At 45.6% G+C, this 20544-nt stretch overlaps 2 protein-coding genes across 2 annotated transcripts in view; both read right to left on the bottom strand.

Annotated features, from left to right (window-relative positions):
- Cand1 (Cullin-associated and neddylation-dissociated 1) overlaps nt 1–6224 on the bottom strand; it is a 51069-nt gene extending 44845 nt beyond the window's left edge. Inside the window, exons 1-4 of the mRNA XM_077703389.1 lie at nt 6037–6224; nt 5239–5340; nt 2095–2162; nt 1205–1317 (exon numbers count right to left, since the gene is read on the bottom strand). Coding sequence (XP_077559515.1) covers nt 1205–1317; nt 2095–2162; nt 5239–5340; nt 6037–6078 — 325 coding nt within the window. The 5' untranslated portion in view covers nt 6079–6224. The remainder of the gene's footprint in view (nt 1–1204; nt 1318–2094; nt 2163–5238; nt 5341–6036) is intronic.
- Nucleotides 6225–8438: 2214 nt separating this feature from the next.
- Nucleotides 8439–20459, bottom strand: Ak2 (Adenylate kinase 2). The gene is made up of 5 exons (XM_077703392.1): nt 20154–20459; nt 20031–20076; nt 17294–17484; nt 13148–13315; nt 8439–8770 (listed from the first exon to the last, which is right to left on the bottom strand). The coding sequence occupies exons 1-5, from the start codon at nt 20277–20279 to the stop codon at nt 8549–8551; spliced, it is 753 nt and encodes a 250-aa protein (XP_077559518.1). The 5' UTR covers nt 20280–20459; the 3' UTR covers nt 8439–8548.
- Nucleotides 20460–20544: the final 85 nt, after the last annotated feature.

The following is a 20544-nucleotide window of genomic DNA, read 5'->3' as shown; positions in this document are numbered from 1 at the left end:
TTTGTTTTTTTCTAAGTTACGTTCGACTATTTATCTTTATCCATGCTTTCTAGCGATCAATTATGGGGCTCTTCGATTTACAGTCTCGGGCTCACCACGGATAGTCCACGGGTAGTCCGAGGATTCCCCGAAGCCATAGGGATAGATGGGAAAATCGAATGCCGGACTGCTTCTCGGGGAGTCCACGGTGAGTTGGAGACTGTAAATCGAAGAGCCCCTATATTAACTCCGCCCATTTACATTTCTGTGGAAATGCAGGGCTGCACATTTGGTGCCGTACATGCGGTACTCGACGGTTGTGTATACGTTCGCTCTAGAATTAGCCAACAACATAGGCTGCTCTTTTTCTGCCTCATGGCATAAGACGTATATTACAGTTATATGTTGGCTTTCGCTCCGCGGAAGAGCGCGAGGGAGCAGTGGTGGGGTCCCTTTATGAATCAATGAAGATCGGGGGGGGGCTCGACCTGCAAGGGCGGAAGCCTGTGCCTCGAAGGTGTAGAGTTCTCGCCTGTGCCAATGAAGGACATATCCATTACAGGTGTTCTGTGTCAGAATCTTCAGCAGGAGCTGAGCAGAAATGCGGCCAATAAACTCGCAAGTACACTCGTGCCAAGACCTGCAGCGTTCACATGCCGCGAAATGCCCAACGGGCTGAGTGATGCATTCGATGCAAACCAGCACGCTTACAAAATTTGGCTGGGGCGCGGGGCGGCTGGGACGGCCAGAGCAAAACGTGCGCGGGGGAATCTCGGAGGCCATGCCCAGACACTTATCCGATGACTTGCCTTTTCTGCTGGACGTTAATGACGATGCGCGTCATAATGTTAAACAATCTGCTCTTGAATCTACAAGTGTTCTAAACACCTATATATAGGCTGTCTTTTCTGTGTTTGCTCTTTTTTCTTCTCATAGCTGGCGTGTTGAGCAAAAAGCAATGTTAAAATATGTGCTACGCAGAGAAACTAAGCATACATGCAATGCGATGAAGCCACTTTTTTTTCGCATTGCAAGCAAGTGCTGGCAAAAACAGATAAAAGAATGGCAGGGGGGGAGTTTTGAGGGAGGCTTTGCGGACCCCTCAAATGCTCTCGCGGACCCCCTGGGGTCTGCAGAACGCCATTTGAGAACCACTGCTCTACAAGGTAATACCAAGCAAGTGATCGAAAAAGCAAGCTCTCTCAATTGAGGAGCAAGTGCTCACCAATGCTGGAGATGTCTCGCAGCTGCTCTTTGTCGGATACCATATTGTTGCAGAGGTTGTCCACTATCGTCTCAACCTGGTACTCCTTCACCTTGTTGACGAGGGGGCCAAGGCTGAGGGAAGAACGGAACCCATCATCCTTCCACAAACAGCTCAGATACTTGGGAGCAGTAACTTTGAGTTAAGGGGGGACACTGGTCTTAGAACTATTTATTTTAATTTTTAAGTAAACTGTGAAACTTGCCAGACTTGCTGCCTTTTTCCCCACTGATTTCAAATGTGCCATTGTTTTTTGAGTAAGTCAGTTAGTCACCAAGATAATTAGAGATAACTAGTCATTTTTAAAGGAACAACAGACAACAGTGTTCGCCATAAAACTGTAATCTTTTTATTTTTCAAAGCTATGTACCCCTGGTGAATGCATAAGAAAATCTGTTCTTTGATGCACTGCTTAAAACTAACTTTACAGCTCATTAAACTTCAGTGTTTGAAATGGACATTCAAATGGTTCCTTGCCCCTGGTGCCACCAAAGTTTAATGAGCTGTAAAATTAGCTCCAAGCAGTGCATAAAAAAAAAAAATCTCTTATTGCACTCACCAGGGTTCATAGTATCAGAAAATATGAAGATTAGTTTTATGGCCAACGCAGTTTTGTCTGTCGTTCCTCCAAAAATGGCTAGTTATCTCTAATTATCTAGGTAACTTATTGACTGACTAAAAAAATGACATTCGGAACCAGTAGGAAAAAAGCAGTGAGAATCACAAGTTTCGCAGAGTTTACTTAAAAATTAAAGAAAGCTGTTTTAAGATCCCCCTTAAACGCAAGAGTAGCAGTTTAGCTCCCTCATGGCACAGTGTACTTCCACGGGCGTTCTGCGTTGGGGACTTACCATTTTACGGCCAGGTTTTGCACTTCCCCATTCTTGTCCTCCAGGAGCTTGAGAAGCATCTTCACAACCTAGAGGAAACATTCAGGCAAACTTCTTAGCGTTCTGCACATCTGCAATCGAAAGCAGCTCAGGCAACACAACATATCCAGATCTGTGGGAAGGACCTACATCAACTTCAAGGACTCTCTCGGAAATTGCTGAGATTTGGGCATCCATGGAGGTGCACGTCACCAGCCAGTCACAGAAAACCTTTTTCTAATTCATATTAAAGCTTTTTGTAGGAGCCAGCGAAATTACACGCAGGCTGTGTACTGGACAGGCAACACAAGCATTTGCGCATGCTGTTTACTTAAAGGGGCCCTAAATAGGCTGCCAAATGTTACGATTTTGCGTGCGCAGTCACTGGAGTACTATCCAAGGAACGTCATCCCGCAAAAATTGTTTAAATTCGTTAAGTATTAGCCGAGTTATCGCTCATTAAAAGGGGCCGCCCTTAAGGCCTGGGGCTCTCCTCCTCTAGTAGCTCCTCCGAAGCACTGTGGAAGCCGCGACGTCATCGACCCGGCGCACGACCACCGAGAGAAACAGGGCAATCCATCACCCTCCTTGATGTACGTGCAGTCATTGGCTGCGCCAAGCCCTGCGCGCGCTCTTTTTTTTTTTAGCACTCGACGCGCATGCTCCGCCCACCAGATTCCGGTTGCACGGTGAGCGCTGTCGCTGTGGTTCGCGTTCGCGGCGCCGCACTGGGCAGTGTCTCATGCGTCATAGAGGCGCGTCAGAGCCAGAAAGAACTGCGTCAGAGCGCGCAAGTGTGGCGGCAAGGTATGGTTGGTGAGCCAGGAGAGAAAGTGAAATCTTTTTTCGTGTTTGTGCGGCCCCTGCTTTACGCAGAGGTGTAATATTTGGTACACGTTGTCGTGAAGGGGTACTCTAGCGATTGCGCGATTGAAATGGCGACCTTCGGAAGCCTATTTAGGGCCCCTTTAAAGGAGTACTGACATAAAATTTTGAAGGCGAGATAACTTGGGCGATAGATTGGTGTGAACGCACATCAATCATTTGCAAAATATCAACAGCAAATACAGCCTGGAACATATTTAAAATACATTTTAAAGTGTGCGTAATGCAACCGAGCAGCCAGCTGAGGTCCTTGCGAGATGACACCAACTTGGATGAGGAGCGAATTAACAACATCCAAAACGTCACGAGTTTGTGTTGGCCACTTCCCCACTGCTGGCATTCCTCGCCGGCTCGCCGCTCTTATCGGAGGTTGGTGCTTTTGCTCTTGAGCTACAAAAGATCCAATTGTTGGAGGCGGAGGTGCCGGGATTTCATTCGCTCATCGGGCAGCTGGCTGCGACCTAAGTACTACAGCGATTCCGGGCACTCTGTTTTTATTGCACTGGACATGTAAATGTGCCGAGAACACGACAGGCGCACTGAAGGAGCCGCGTATACCACCAGCACGGTCGCTGTGCGGGCAGCGGCCGCAACAGCGAAGTGCAGCAGGCAGTCACAGGTAGCTCAAGTAATAGCTTGTTACGGCTCCACTAAATGGCACTCATGGCGCAAAAAAAAATTGGAGATTCAAAGAAGGAGGCAGTTATGTGATGGCAAATAGCATTAAAAATCGTCATCTGCAGTGCTTACAAGAGCAGCAATCAAACATCCACTACAGTGTTAAACCTAACATCTGTAGGCGGACCTGTAGGCAGACCAGCCAGCTGCTTGCACCGCGCATCTCGAGCGCTGTGCGTCTAGCCGTGGCCGCAATCTGTACTTTGCAGCGCCTGCACCGCGTCCCCGGTCGCTTTTTAATTAAGCGGCTGACGAGATCAGTACATAGGGTCATTAGCAGAAACTGGCGCCAATGCAGAATCGGCAGTTCTACAGAAGCTCTGCTCTGTGACATCGCTCCGTCACGTGGACAGCTTTGTTTATACAAAATCCAACCTTTCGCAGCATCCGCTGAAACCGAAACAGTGACTGGCCGCATTAAAAACGTCTCCAAATAAGCCCCCCTTGCGCGGTGAAGCAAATTATGTTTCCACATGTGGCACGAATAGGTCATTAGCTACTTATGGCAACAAAAATAAAAAGCAAGACGCAAAACTTTTGTATCAGTGCCCTTTTAAAAGTGGACATGGCTTTGCCTGCTAGCAGTTTAGAAACAGATTTTACGCAACTGTTAACAACCTGTGCTCACTGCACGTGTGACACTTCTGAGCTTCAAATGAATCCAGCCATGTAATCCAAGCAGCCGCCCAAAATGTTCGTGATTTGCCCGAATAAACACTGCACCATAAAAGCATTCTGACTGGGGTGCTATGCCCCTAACGTTATGAATCACACCAGTGAACAGGGCGGGTAGGATAAGGCATCAATCTATGGTCACTGAATGCAAGGGAAGACGCTGCAACAATAGACGGAGTTGGCTATGCAAATGCTACTACATTTGATAACGAGTTTCACGGGGCTATTCTAGAGCAGCTTTTTTCCAAGCCCCAGGAAAGCCAATAGCCAGAAAATGGTGCTGGAATTTCCCCCATGCCACTTTCGTTTACAGGCGACACTAGTATTTATTACAACATTCACTTAAGTAGCCAATTACTCGCAGATTTTGCCTATCACGCCCGACTTCATCTTTGGTTGGCATCTGTTTAATGCCAGTTAAAAATGCGTGGTCAAGCACGAGTATTTCCTGGAATAAGAAGGGGTGTGGTAACAGAGGCTTGCATATCAATTTAGGCAACCCCACTTTCTTTCGAATGGAACCTGAGATCAAGGCAGCACATTTTTCATCTTTGCCATGATCAAAACAAAACCAGTGCAGCCTGGTTAAAAATAATGTAACTCTGTACTTGGCAGTGTGCTTTCGGCAGTGTCGCAACGACATCCCTAACGCACACTGCAAAACTGCGATCACTTTCAACAAAACAGCATCACTACAGATGAGGTGTCAGGAGAACCCCCAAAGCAGCTTTTCTTCTGCTCTTTTATGCCGACTGTGCAGTTTTAAAAGACCCCACCAGCTGCATCTGTTAACTGGTACCCACACACAGTCATCCGGGTCACTGGGCAAATGCATGTTCGCATAGACCGACCGGAAGGTACACCAGTGATAAAAACAACTCAACCTACCTTTCGCTCGCTGTCATCGTCAAGTTTGATGGAATCCTTCTGCAATTCTTGCATCAAATCATTTGTAGCCATGAAGCGATAGTCCTTGTCGCTGGACGTCATCTGCGACGAACATGAAGCAAAGACGGATTGCGTTAGCTCAGCCCGCTCGGTACGGCAACAAAATGAAGGCGAGCCGGGTGAAATGGTCGACATTGTGGTCGGCCCGCTGTCAAAGCACGTCGCCTCTAAACACAACGATCACCCAAACGCAGGACAAGTGCATTATCAAGTTCGCATTTTACAATAACGTTGTTTTTAACCGTGGTTTAATATTCTGCTTGAAAAAGCCACAGCCAGCTCATCGTCAATGACAGGTGCCACAGGCGACCGACTCCGTCGGAACATTACGTAAACTTCACATTCGCAAGACATTGCTATCCAAGTTCTTGCACTAAATTTATTCCCACGGCGCATTTAGATGGTCATCGTTTCGCAGACTAGTACTGCTGTCAAGTGTATTACATTAAAAGGGCGTGATAAAAGCGCTGTTTACAAACACGTTCTAGCCGGCACCGGAACAAAACTCGGGACAATTTCCCAGGCAATGCCAGATACAGGCCTTCGTGCAGCCGTATTGAGGTGAAAACGATATCCCGCATAATCGAATAAACACTGCAGGCATATTTTTCTTCTACGCAACTATTTACTGACGCGTTCTAGACCGAAGTGGTTGTTAGGCTTAGGGAACAGGCCCCATAATCACGAAACCAGCGGTAGCCCGAAGCATCGGCCGGTGGACAAAGCTGGGGGACTCACCTTCTCGAGCAGATTGGCAATGTGATACGACACACCTGCCATGTTTCTTTGGTTCTCCGGCAGAAAACTAAAGAGATTTTACCGGCGGAACCGCCAGGACCCCGCAATTCGACGATCGGCCTCTCCTGTCTCCGAATGTTCGCCTCCGCGAACACACGCACGACCAGGGGCGCGAGCGATTCAGCATGCCATTCAGTGGGTAGAATTATGAGTGGTAGAGGGCGACATCTTCCTTTACAAATAAAGTTTAATAATACGGGTGAAATGCACATAAAAATGCAATAGTTTGTGCGGCGTGGAAAAAATAATCTAAAAAATTAAGTTAAGTTTGCTCAAAAATTTTAAGCGAGACTACCACAAAACCAGAGTTACTGGATACATCGAAGAACTCGGCTACAAAACAGGAGGAGAACCTGTTCAGTCGTTCAGTGCCCACCAAGTTAAAAACGTTGGTGCGCACCAGAGCCACTGCCCCATAGAGCCGCAAAGCGGTGCCCCAGATTACTTCAGATTAATTTCACATATGATTTAAAACAATAGTTCTACTGCACGGTATGCAAACAGTAGCCCCTTCACAGTGGAGTCCACCGACTGCCGATCTGATGTGGATTCTTTGCGCAACCACCCAGGCCAAGACAAAAGATTGTCATAAGCATGGAGAAAAGAAAAGTATTCTTTCCTCGATGGTCATAAAGCCTTAAAATTAGGTAAAAAAAAAGTGACAAGGAAAGCAGACCAACTGCGTGAAAGTAAGGAAATAACTAGAGTAAATGAGGTAAAAGAGCTTAAACAAAAACAAATACTAGCTGTTGAAGCTCGGGTTACACGATCCGTGTATGGCAACGCTCAAAACGCGGCGCAGAAAAGTGGAGAGGATAAAATCAGTGTGAGAGAAAGTGGCAAGGAGGCAAGGCGCCGACGAGCAGGTGTTGAGAGTGCACAATAGAAAAAAAAGCAAATGGTGTACCAACTCCCGTTTCTGCAGCTGTCACTAGAGGACACACTACTCATCAAGAAAGATAATCTTCCGTGCTTTACATGTGCCCTTCTCCCTCCGCGTGGGTCTGACCTTCCTGGATTGATTGATTGATTGATTGATTTATTGTGAAGTTTTTTGCGCCGAAGCAACGCAGGCGATGAGGCGCGCCGTAGTGGAGGACTCCGGATTAATTTTGACCACCTGGGGATCTTTAACGTGCGCCGAAATCTCGTACACACGGGCGTTTTTGCTTTTCGCCTCCATCAGGAAAGCGGCTGCCGCGGCCGGGAATCGAAGACCTTCCTGGCGGCTTAACCCGCCATGAAGAGGTCGCGCTTCAGAGAATCCGCCTGGACGTCGCACTGTTGCCTGCTACAAGAGCCACGTGGACTTCTAGACTTGCAGATCCCTCCCCGACCTGCCCCTACTGCCCCGCCCCTGTTGCTAAGGAGACATTGGAACACTTGCTAGGGACGTATCCAGTGCTTCAACCAGCCCGAGCTCGACACATGGGGCCCACAGGACATCACCCAGACCGCCCTCCCGATATTCATCGGTGGACGCGCGGCCCACTTTACATGAAACTGTTGGAATTAATTTCCGAAACTGAACTCTATAGCTTCCTGTAGTGCGCCCCCATCACATTAATTTTTTTTTATTTCCTTCTGTGTCGTACCCCTGCTTTGCCCATTGTTTTCCCGTTACCTATGCCCTGTGGCAAAATGGTGCAATAAATAATAGCAATACATAATAAAAAATGCTCCCCTTGGTTGGAATCGAACCTGGGCCCCTAGTGATATGAACCCGGCGTCAATCGATTGCGCTATCATCACTATTGTTTTCTTTAATGCCTGTCCAGACAACAATGTACGGCACATACAGGCTCAACCAGGTGGCCGATATTGACAGGTATTAGTAAACTGCATAATCTTGGGAACAGGCTTCATTATACACCCTTCTTTCGCATCTTGCAATCTTGGCAAGTGCCAGTTTGTGCCACAAAACTCTTCACCCCTGATGACTACCTTGAAACGTGACATGGCAAAGGAGACAAGGATGTTCGTTTTCAGTGAATAGACCCATTATCTGCCAGAGGACTGTGACTATGTCATACTAGGCTGTGGTTACAGTAAAAAAACGCAGCAATAATGCTTTTAGCAACCTGCCCGAATTTGTTCTGTAACTCAATATGAAACCAGTGTTGAGTTGGAATCTCCAAAGCTGACAGCCCTGTACACCAACTGCTGCTCTCACACCCCACGCCTTACTCACCTTGACAAAGGCATGTAAATCAGCGAACAGAAGCAATCTTAAGGCAGTTCTTTCCCAAGCTAATCATCTCCAAGAGCCCTGGAAGCCTCAAAGTCCCCGGACAGCCAGATGCAAATGACCGAGAGAAACCCATTGTAGTCTTTCATGGAAGTTTTTAGCAAATCACGGTTTATTCGTCACCCAAACCGCAGTTTGGCACTCGCGAATGTAGTCACAATGAGCTTGATTTTACTCTTCCTGATGCCATAACAGGATTCATCGTCAGAGGAAGATCACGTGGTCCTTGGTCTTGGCTGCCTCAAAGACATTCTTGATGTTTTCAAACACTGTTGGCGGCGGCAAAGAGGCGTCGATCCGGGTATGCAGGCCCCGCTTTTGGTAGTAGCTTACGAGCGGGGACGTCTGCTTGTGGTAAACCTCCAGCCGTTTTTTGAGCGCGTCTGCGTTGTCGTCAGCTCGGCGTACCAGGGTTTCTCCTGTGATCTGTGGACAAGTTCAGGGGAAAAAAAAATATTTGAACACATTTATAGCAGCACAAAAAGTGAAGATGCACAACAACTGAAGCAAAACCGTATGCAATTGCCACCGAACGTGCAATAAAGTTCTTCGAGCGTTTTTACGCACTTTTTGATGTCGCTGACTTACTGTATTTACTCGCGTAAGGACCCCCCCCAACACACTTTCTTTATTGAGAATTTACTTTCTTGTCACCTTGCATAAAAAATGCAGTGGGAATATGTCTATCTCGGCATGGTTGCTGATGCCGTAGACGATCGCAGTAACTTGATATCACGCCACAGTACGTGCAGAAATGGTAAAAACGCATTCTAACAAAACGAAATCGCAACAGTGGCCGGAGACGCAAGCGCAAATGCCGTCGCTCACAATTTAAAAATTGCATGCTTGCAGAGTGCCGCCACCTGCTGAACACAAAAGAAATCTTTTTGTGTATAGCACCATGGAAGCTAACAAAGCGTCAAAGCAAAGCACCAAACATACTCCGCACTCCTTCCCTGCTCTGTGCTGTTCCGCAACTTCGCCATTACGCTCAATGGTTTCTTCAGCTGCGTTCCGACATTTTTTTTGTGCTCCTGGTGCGTGGCGTATGATGGGCCAGTAAATGAGCTACAGAGCGAGTTTTAAACTGAAGGTGGTGGAGCATGCATTGATGCACATGGAAACCGCGCAGCTGGGCGGCACTTCAGTGTTGACCCAGTGCTTGTACGCTACTGGCGAAAACAAGAGGTTTGGGCTATGAAAAGTGATCGTTGTGTGTTTCGTGGGCCCAAAGAAAAAGTTTCCCAGTGTGGGAAAAAGAGTTTTGCAGTGCCTTGACAGCACGCAACATGATGCACTGTGGGATGATGACAAATGTAAAGTGGCCAGCGATTTCAGTGAGGACAGCCATGGCGAGTATGGGGCCACAAGCATGTTGGGAATAAAAAAAAAATTTTCATTACGTACGTGTTTTTACTAGAAAGGTAAAGTTTTTACAGTGCTTCTAACAGCATATTTATTGTATGAGATTTGAACTTGTCAAACTGTTGCAACTTATTCCCGCAAAATGAACCCTCCTCCCAAATTCATGCCGATTTTTCTGAAAAAAAAAAAAGGGGGGGGGGGGGTCATATAGGCGAGTAAATACGGTACTTCAAGTAAACGCTTGCCACCGCACTAGTTACCCACTGACCAGCTCCTTTTTTTTAAGCCTACAGTGAACAAAGACTTCTCTCAATGGCTTCCAACAGCTCTCCACTCCTATTCCACATGCCAGTAGATCCCATTTTCAGTACTCGAATTATTTCACACGTTTGTGCCCTCCCCATAAGGATCATGATTCTCACACTTGCTAACCGCCCCCTACATCTCAATCTCAAACCCTGGTGAATTCCACCTATAAATGTAAACTGGAACCTCTTCCGCTCTTCTTTACTGCCTCACTCGATTTAAACTTTAGATTGCAAAACTTTCTGCACTAATGTAGGTCACCTTCGAAGATGGTGGATAGGATGCACGTTTCTGGCTTAAACCTGGAGGGGGAGAATATTATGTAAGGGGCATTGCGATACTTGTACAAAAGATTTAGATATTGATTCCGCTTAAGCCATTAGGTCATTCAACCTCGAACTTTTCACAAACCTTGCAGTTTATGGCCTGTTTTGCCAGACTCCCGAACAGACAACCGCTCGTGCCAGATTTTGAAATCGAATAGAAACCATCTCCCCTGCGGGGCCAGCCACCGTAGATGACCCCGTTAGTAATATTTATAGGTTCTAAAAAAATGCTTCCCCTTCGATGAACCGGCACGGATGGAAGATTCCGCTTTTGCACAATATGTCAAACACGGTCATCTGTAGGTGTCGGCCCGATAAGCGAAAGCTGCTTTTATTTGACAAAAAATAAACAAGCAGGTGCAGTCTCCAATCTTGGTGTTAAACAAAGTATACCGTAAAATGTTAGCTTCCTGCTAAGTTTGAGACAGAACGACGCAGTGGTTTGTGTGCGAGTGATTCCTAAAGTTTAAGCGTAAAAGCGTCCTCGCCCCTTGTGTTAGCAACTGCTTGTGTAGGCAAACGATCCGTCCGCCTCCCTTATCTTGCTTTTCCTTGGGTACTTTATTTCACCTTCAGTGCTGTGTTTATATTTCAGACCTCTGTGCCCCAACATCGAGGAGCTCGGCAAACGTGCTCCCACGGTCGTCTTGTTGCTCGCCGTCACGTGTGCCCATGGTGTCGGAACCAAACGAAAACCAGAAGCGAAAAACAAACAAACAAAAAACAACATTTTTGGCTGGAACTAAAACGAAAACGTAACAATACTGATTATTTCGTTCAGGAGCGAAACCGAAAAAAATTTCGTTTCGGTTTTCGGTTTGAGTGGCAATTTCAGGTATTTTAGGAACCATTTCAATTTTCATTCAGCGAGACGGAAAATTGCGTTGATTCTCTGGCATAAAATCGTCTTTCGTCTTTCTGGCTCCTTCGGAAGGCTTGCTGCCTGCTCCCATACTCTCTCCGTTTGTTCCGATAGGCGCAATGCTGAGCTCCACGCTTGATTGCTGCGGTCATCTGGCTGCGATGCAGACGTCACGGCCTTATTTATTTGTTTATTTATTTGGTTAGTTTAATAAAATACCTACATTAGCCCTAAATTGTTTAGGGGGTGTGATGCATGTATAATAAACACTAATATTCTAAAACAAGATAAAAACAATGAGGAAAAAATACAACCATTGGTGTGAACATACACCACTACCAGCACGAACAGCAGATTACAGTCGCACTCAATGCAAACAGCTACAACTCATGTTGCACTTGTACGCAAGTGCTGCGAGAGTGCAGCGGAAAACATTTCATAAGCAGCGGAAGCAACAGTTTCGGGCAGGGCAGTATTATCTCTAATAGTTTTTCGAAAAAGACGCTTCCAATGCAAATGTGTGCCATTAATATTCACCAATTTTCGTGCTGTTATGCCTTTGCCAGGATCGGGGGGTTGCTGAAGGTACTGATGTCAATCCATTGCTACCTATTCTCATACAATCTTTTTTAAGATTAAAAACAAGAGTTTTACAGTGTTCCATGAGACAGACCATTTTAAACTTTTAACAATAACATCACAACTATATGAGTTCCTCAGAAATTATATTTTTCAATAACATATTAGGCATGACTTCACCTTTTTTAACAAAATTTCATAATTCTCAATCTTTTCAACAATTTCACAAATCTAAATTTTTTCCACGCAAACACGAACCGTTATGAACCGTTACGAACCATTATTTTTTTTTCGTTCCGGAGCTGAAACGGAACGGAACTTTAATTTATGGAACGAAACAGAAACCGGAACGAAAAACATTTCGTTCTGACACCCTGCAAGTGCCATGTTTATGAGCAACTGAGCAGCGCCAAGACATCCTACACCGACAGCTCAAGTAGTCTGGCTTCGGGGGCCAGAGGGACTGTGCCCAGGGAGTCAAGCGTTTTGAGCGTCAGCGAGTGCGCGTGTGTGGTGCAGGACCTGAGCGGATCATTATGTTTTGTGCGAACCCACGACAATAATTGCACAGTTTGTTTTGCCTTCTTCTATAAATTGGTGGAGCAGTCGAAGTGGTAAGCGAATATATATACTTAGGCCAAGTAGCGACCCCAGGTCCCAACCATGAGGCAGAGATAATTAGAAGGATAAGAATGGGGTGGAGTGCATTCGGCATGCATTCTCAGATAATGAATGGCAGCCTACCATTGCCCTGAAGAAGAAAGTGTATAACAGCTGCATCTTACCGGTACTCACCTACGGGGCAGAAACCTGGAGGCTCACAAAAAGGTTCAACTTAAATTGAGGACGACTCAGCGAGCGATGGAACTGAAGATGGTAGGTGCAACATTGAGGGACAAGAAGAGAGCGGAGTGGGTCAGGGAACAAACGCGTGTTAAGGACATATTACTAGAAATTAAGAAGAAGAAATGGACGTGGGCAGGGCATGTAATGCGAAGGCAAGATAACCGTTGGTCATTAAAGGCAAACGAGTGGATCCCTAGAGAAGGCAAGTGTGGCAGGGGGCAGCAAAAAGTTAGATGGGCCTCAGATCAAGATGTTTGCGGGGATAAATTGGTCACAGTTAGCACAGGGCCGGCATAACTGGAGATCAATGGGAGAGGCCTTTGTCCTGCAGTGGGCGTTAGGCTGATGATGATGATGATGATGATAAATTGTACGGAAGCTATTATTCGACCGGCCGCCTTCAAGCAAGAGAACGACCTGAGCAAAAGTTAATTCAAGGAAGCTAACAATTGTAATTTTTTTCGTATGGATAAATCAACGAGAGAAAGAATGAAGTGACGAGAGCTCAGTTCTACTTACGTCGTCGGTCATGGGCTTCTTTGGCGGGTTGAACAGCTCATGGTAAGATCGGCCACTTGGAACGTGCGTAAGGCGCCCCGTGATGCGTTTCACAAGCAGGCCATCGTCGATGCCGAACTCTATCACGGAGTCCAGGGGTGTGCGCCTCTTCTCCAGCATTTCGTCCAGCTATCAACAAAGACGAAGAATGCGTTCTGTTATTGTTACAACCAGCCAGCTAAAAAGTCGAACCATACGTAGAAACAGAAACATACGGAAGGGTGTAAATTTACCCATTCCAAACGCAAAAAGGCTTCGCTGCCACTGACAAATTTCTGATGGACTGCCTGACTATTCAAACATTGGTTGTGGAACTGCTTATAAATGTCTCAGTGCAACCCTCGCAACGCTTGATTACTCGAAGATTTTTGCCCTTACGTCCGTAACGTTGGTCGTCGACTGAAGGTACATTTCTCTGGTTGGCAAGCTTGGAGCCGAATCCTTCATTGTGAAACTCCAGGGCAGCACCAGCAACGCCGTGCAGTGGTTATGTATTAACTACACGCATCTTTAATTACTGGAAAAATGCGCCATTACACGACGATGGCAGCAATGTGGCAACACCAGATTTTATGTTGTTATGACATTTTGCATCTTTTCCTTTATTAGTGACATTTTTAGCACTTCTTTTTCTTCTGGTTTTCATATATATGCAGCGAAGCTTGGCATACTAATTATATTGTATCTTTTTGTTTATTAGCGACATTTATAGCAGTTTTTCTTCTGGTTTTTCATACAGTATATGCAGCGAAGTATGGAATAATTCAAGGAGGTAAAGATAGCATTTGCCCGAAAATTCCTGCACAATTAATGGCGAGAGAATGGTGTTCAACCTGAAAGCTGAACTGCAGAACGATCACTTCAAAGGACATCATCTTGCTTGGTGGTGTCGATAAAGTCAAGACAGGCGTCATGGTCAGGCTGAAACTAAAAGCCTAACTACTAAACACCCAGCGCTTATTTAAGCTTGAGCATTGAAGTCAAGACAGGTGCCATAGTCATGCTAAAACTAGAAATGTTACTACTCAGAATCATGTTCTTGTCTGAGCTTGAGCAGCTGTGTGTCCCTTTATGGTAGCAGCAGGACTGCAGAAAAACATTTTTGTTTTTTGCATCCTTCAGCTTGGTTGGTGCGACGATGCTTCATACAAAAATATGCAGCTGGACCAACTAGGCAAGGTACACTTTCAAAATGTAAACAGCCCTCTGAAGTAAAATTGTATGCCTTTGTTTTGTGAGCAATGCTTCTCGTAAAATGTGCTTGTGTTGCCATTTCTCCCTCTTGCACCAACCCAAGATTGGGCTGGCGGTATAAATAAATGAATAAACAGCCCTTAGGGCTATAAAAAGGCACATGCAAAATATATTAGCTACAGCACTGAAAAAAAAAAAGAAACAAAAGAAAAGACAGCTAACATTTAGAGACACCTAATCCAGCAAATTTAAGTGCAACCACTAGGATAACATACTAATGTGACCTTTGCACCTATGCTCAGTTGCCGAATAAAGCAGCAAATCTTTTCTGAGAAGCTGAAAAGAACAGGGCTTCAGTAAGGTGTAGTGAACATAAGAATGCATCCAAGGTTTGAAATCGGGGCGATGTGATAGACTCTTCTTCAGAATCAATCCCCACAAAGGTTGCTTCCTAAAGATATCGCAGTCCAGAAACCTGTGCCTCGATACACCATCGCTTAATTCTGCTCTACACCCATTTATCATCCATTTCTTTCCTGCAAAGGCTACCGAAACAGGTGCACACCCCTGAGACAATCTCTGCAGTGGGAGAAGCTTCTTTTTTTTTCTTTTTTCTTTTTTTGACAGTGCCTTACTGCTTAACTTGCAGCCGCGTGTTTTCTGCGTGGTCATCCTCGACATTTTTGCCCCTTTCATTTATAACATGCTGTCACAGGTAACGATATGTTCCATGCGTGCTCACATAAACATGTAGTGCCCCTAGAAAGCAATAATCAGAGTTTTTCAATACATACACCAGTCGTGAAACTGCGCTTCATAATCCCGGCAGTGCGAGCCCACCTGCTTTGCGAAGCTGAAAGGAAAGTGCACCGCGGAGTGGCACATAGGGAACCAAAACTGGACTTCGCCTCACATGGGTCTTAAAGGGACAGACAACCGATTTTTGTCGAGTATATATTCTCTATCCCAAATGAAAGGGCATCACTTAAAGCACCTTGACGAGGAACGGTTTTGCTGATAACGCCCTAGAACTTTTTAAATCGAATTTTTTTGATCTACGAGCCGTATGTGTCCCTCCCAAAACCAGTGCTGGCAACCATGACATAGAGTAGCTCGGCAACATACTTTTGTCTGTATGCGAAATAAAAAACGATATTTAAAAAGTTGTTCCCAGTTAAAAAAGTTTGAACCGCAGGCTTTCCTGTTCCTTTATGTGTTTTTTTAATGCAACGGTCTATTTTGCACGAATGCGCCATCTGTTGGGATAGACGATAGGTAGTTGTGGAGGCGGGAAGTTCAATTTTCCCCGGGTGCGACGTTTCTTTTTTTTTTTTTTAAGCTGCCGTTGGCGTATTTGGAAACTGAAATAAAATATTTTGGCAGAACAAACGCCCCTGACTCAGGCAGAATCGTCAAAGCTCCTTCACTGGGTCTGTTTACTGAACGCTGCCGTTGATTCTGGCCAAGGATGCTCAGTTAGCCACACTGAGAGGCATGCTGAGAGGCACCCAGCGACGGCGGGCGGCGTGTCTTTAAAAATTTCAGAATAATGTTTAGAAATACATATGCAATTTTACCTTGTACAAATACTTGTGTTAAAAGGTTTTCAATACGTAAATAAACGTTTCAGTAGTTACATTAGCTGCTAGGTTTGCAGGTCACGTGACAGGGACACATATTGTAGTGTCAAGTTTCGACACTACGAACCGCCACCCTTCCGATTTCAGGAAGTTTGCTGCCAAATTAAAATTATTTCCGCCAGTTTGTTTAGAAATTGCTTGTGGTTATCGGGCTATATAAAACGCTGGCTTTCATATGAGCTAGAGAACATATACGCGACAAAAATCGGTTGTCTGTCCCTTTAAAACAACTTTTTTTGTATATTCAGTAAACTCTGCGAAACTTGCCAATCGGGCTGCTTTTTCCCCAGTGATTTCAAATATGCCAGTATTTTATGAGTCAGTCAATTAGTTTCCAAGATAATTAGAAATACTTAGCCATTTTTGGAGAAACAATAGACAAAACAGTGTCAGTCACAAAACTGTAATCTTGATATTTTCTAATAGACTAGTACTATGAACACTGGTAAATGGCACCATAGGAAGTGGTTTCTTGATGCATCGCTCGGAACTAATTTTATAGCTCATTAAACTTGGGTGGCACCAGTGGCAAGGAAGGAACCATTTTGAATGCCCATTTCAAACCCTAAAGTTTAATGTGCTTTACAGTAAAAGTAGTTCCAAGCAGTGCATCAAAAACCGCTTCCTATAATGCATTTACCAGTGTTCATAGAATTAGAAATTATGAAGATTACATCTTTACGGCCAACACTGTTTTATCTACTGTTTCTCCAAAAATGGCTAATTATCTATAATTACCCTGGAAACTAATTGGCTAAAACAATAATGGCATATTTAAAATCAGTGGGAAAAAAAGCAGCAAGACTGGCAAGTTTCATAGAGTTTAGTTAAAAATTAAACAAAATTGTCTTCAGACCCCCGTACCCCCTTAATAAAATAAACCTTGCTTTCTAAATCAGAAAACATAACTTAGGTAATATTTATTCATCTTTGCTCGGTTCTTCTTTTTATGACTTATGGCAGCAGTCGCAAGCACTTAGTACTACTTCAACTTTCTGCCGGCAGACGAGAGGCTCGTCAACTGGGTACCGACTTTTGATATATGGGGCCTGCGGGGAGTTTCGCAACTAGTATACATTGAGTAACTCTGGCAATAACAGCTCTGTCCAGGTATCCAGCTGAAAAGACACTTGTTCGTCTACATGGCTCAGAGAGAATGGTGCTGGGTACAAGAGTAGCACAGGCACAGATCGATACTTTAAAAAGGGCCCATTGTGCAAGAGTGAGAAAAATCGACTCCACAGGGGTTCACAAAGGGAGCCCAGTGAGGCACCTTTTCAGCTTGGACAATGGTGCGGGGAAAGCCGTCGAGGAGGAAGCCGTTGCTGCACTCCGGCTTGTCCAGGTTCTTGGCCACCAGGTCAATGACCACGTCATCGCTGACCAGCTGACCCGCGTCCATGGTGCTCTTCAGCGTCTTCCCCAGCTGCGAGCCTGAGCTGATCTCGCTTCGCAGCAGGTCCCCTGGAACAACAAGACTCTCGATATCAAGCCCGACATAAGAGCCGTGCACGCATGCATGCTTTCTTACTATGTACGCACACCCGCGGTCTTTACAGGACACCGTGTACTTCTGAAGTTGCTCAAGAAGCATCAAATTCACTAACAAGTTGCATTCCTTCTTTATCAGAGCCAGCAACAAAATTTGTGTGTGTGGTGGGGACCAAGGATTCACTTGTGTCACTGCACCCCCACCCCCCCTCCCCTTTTCCCCGAACACCCGCTTTTGCAATAAAGTCAAGCACATTTATTTATTTACGTACTCTCAAGGCCGAAACATTCAAGGGAGTAGCGGGTATATTGCATGTAGGCAAACAAGAAATGCAGCAGGTAAGACATATATGCATACAATTGCAGTCTGAAAACCGTAAAAAAAAAAAAAAAAAAGATTGTGTCAAAAGAAACAGACAGGGCAGTTGCAACAATATGCAACATTACGCTTCCTTACAGAATATTGATGCAGGTTAGAGCAGTATTTGCAAAGGCGTATTTACAGTATTTATTTACAGGTTGGTTATTATAGAAGACACGGTGGAAGAGAGCACCGTGCAAGCAAGGGAACAAACGATACACGCTTCACCATCGTCATCAGACCCCCTTGATGATGACTCCTGTGTAGCACAGCACATGTACCGTCCTCTTTGCAGGGAATGCAATGAATGCCCCGTAACCATATTATCTATGCCCGACTCCGAGCAATAACGTTCCCACACACCCATATATCACTATGCACCAATATCATCACCATGACCTGTTTTTCACAAAGATGCTGAATGGGGTGATACTGCTCCTCGTAAGAGATGGTGGCAAGTGCCATCTGGCAAACGGGGAGTGAAATAATGACCTCCCCCCTTGAAATGGGACAACGGCACATCAGCTGCTTCACCCTTGGGGAGGAGTGAATTGCGGGGGTGCACATTCATTTCGACACACAAAAATGCACACTTAGCTTGTCACCCCCATTATAGGTTTTGTAGCTCCATCAAAAGTGCAGCTAACTCTGATTTTTCATGCTTCTTTTTGTCATCCTTCACTCCGTGATAACCTGCTAACCTGTGCAAGTTTTGGCTTGGTCAATTCCTGCCTCATAAAGACACCCCCCCCGCCTCTGTGACGACTTATTACTCCTGCACTGTCATCGTTCCCTGCTGCCTCAGGGTTATCACCCTCCCAGTGCTATCAAGTACTGAATTCACTGGAGCTTATCACCCCATCTGCTTTTAAGTGGCCCCCACTATCTACTCATACGCCCACACCCTCACTTTTCTCTGTATTCTTTTTCTGATCTTTGTGCAGCCCAGGATCTTCCCTTGCGGGGGTGGCAGCCGTATAAGAAGTTGGTTTTAACGTCATGTGGCGAGCGATACAATGGTTCACGCGTGCCGCTCAAGTGGCATAACATAAGTACTTCTTACTTAATGAGTTCTAACACGGCTCTGAAAGATGGGAGGGTGTCCCCAAAAAACTTCCGTTGTACAGAGGCTTCGTTGGCTTGTCCTAAGCCCCAAGAAGGGCAACAGTTGACACCAGACATTGAGTAGGCTCATTTGACGGTGTCATCTGTCAGTGTTACACTCCCTGAGAATCAATCATAGGCCATGGTCACAAGAAATTACTGCAATGGTCTTCGTGTCTTTGTTCAGTCCTCGTTCTTTTTGTGTGCTCAGGTTAGAGCTATAAATTATTATCATTAGCCATGTGATGGTACATGCCCTTGCAGGGCATTGGCCAAACGTCGTACCTTCCAACAGGGTATTAACTTCAGATATGAAACGGCATGGATAGGAAACGCATGTTTTCTAAGTGTCCCATGTGCTTTTTCGTTGGGAATCATCTATGCCGCTTTGCATATGCATTATGCACTTTGCATTTTTTCATAGTCAAGCACTATGAACTCGGCCAATTCGGAGGCTTTTTCAAGCACCCAAGTCAGACACAGACGGGCACCATATATCTTCCAAGCTACGCGTCGAATAACTTCAAATTTCCCCCGTCCATCCAGGACGTTACCAGAACTCTGTGGCAAGGCACAGACTTCATGATAGTGCTGCCTGATGATAAAATTAAATAAAAAGATAGCAATTGCTGGCTTCTGCATCCCTCCAACTAAACAACGCAACGCAAATCTGCGAGCAATACATGAGGATTTGGTTTGGAAGGAATCACGTAATTTCACGCCTTCCATGACCTTCCTCACTAGCGCAAGGAACGGAGAAACATCATCCACACCTTTCTTTTATGTGTTGTTTTTGTTTTTCATTTGAGAATTTTCGGATTGCGCGACATGCAGGGTGAACTTTTCGATAGTTTCATTATTTCGAAATTCCGCTTAATTCGAATTTTCCTTCCGCTTACTTTTATGGTCGAGTAAACAACATTAAATTTACTGGCCCATCGCTTTCAGACGACGTGAATTACTTCAACCAGTCTCCGCCTCAGCCGGCAGGACTACTGGACGAAACGAACAAGAAAAAGAATTCTGATAATCCTTAATATCCAGGAGCACTTACCGGTAGCCAAGTGGCAGACGCAGTACGCTTCCTTTAACTTCGGGGCCTGCGGCACATATAGCGCTGTTAGCCACGGCGACAATTTTAAGTAATCCCAAGCATGATCCCCAAGCGTAGTTTTACCTGCGTGCCTTTTCCGGATCCCGGTGGCCCGAGGAGTACGGCATTGATACCGCGCCGGCTGCGGCTTTCGTTCGGCACGTAGCCGCCGGCGTACAGATGTTCCTGCCGTTTCTGCGAAGGAGCCATGGCTTATGTTGGTGGGGATTCCTGAGGATAAAGTAGCTCGGCGGCAAGACGATGCGCTGGTCCCTCACTCCTGTCCAGCTGATTAACGATCGTATTAACAGCGCTGAACTTAACCGGAGCACTCGCACCACGGCTCACACCACGTAAGGACAGCGGGAAAGGGTCGACGTAAAGGAAGAGGGCAGAGGTGGTGGAGGAGAAGGGGAGATAAGCAAGGTGTAATAAGAGCGTTTTGCCAGCCGCAACAAAACTAACCACATTAAAA

This window comes from Haemaphysalis longicornis, unplaced genomic scaffold, assembly GCF_048455015.1.
Source record: "Haemaphysalis longicornis isolate Haplotype H1 unplaced genomic scaffold, Haemaphysalis longicornis Haplotype H1 scaffold_3, whole genome shotgun sequence".
Classification (NCBI taxonomy): Eukaryota; Metazoa; Arthropoda; class Arachnida; order Ixodida; family Ixodidae; genus Haemaphysalis; species Haemaphysalis longicornis.
Note: the sequence above shows the minus strand (reverse complement) of the source record. Positions and strands in the feature narration are given on the sequence as shown.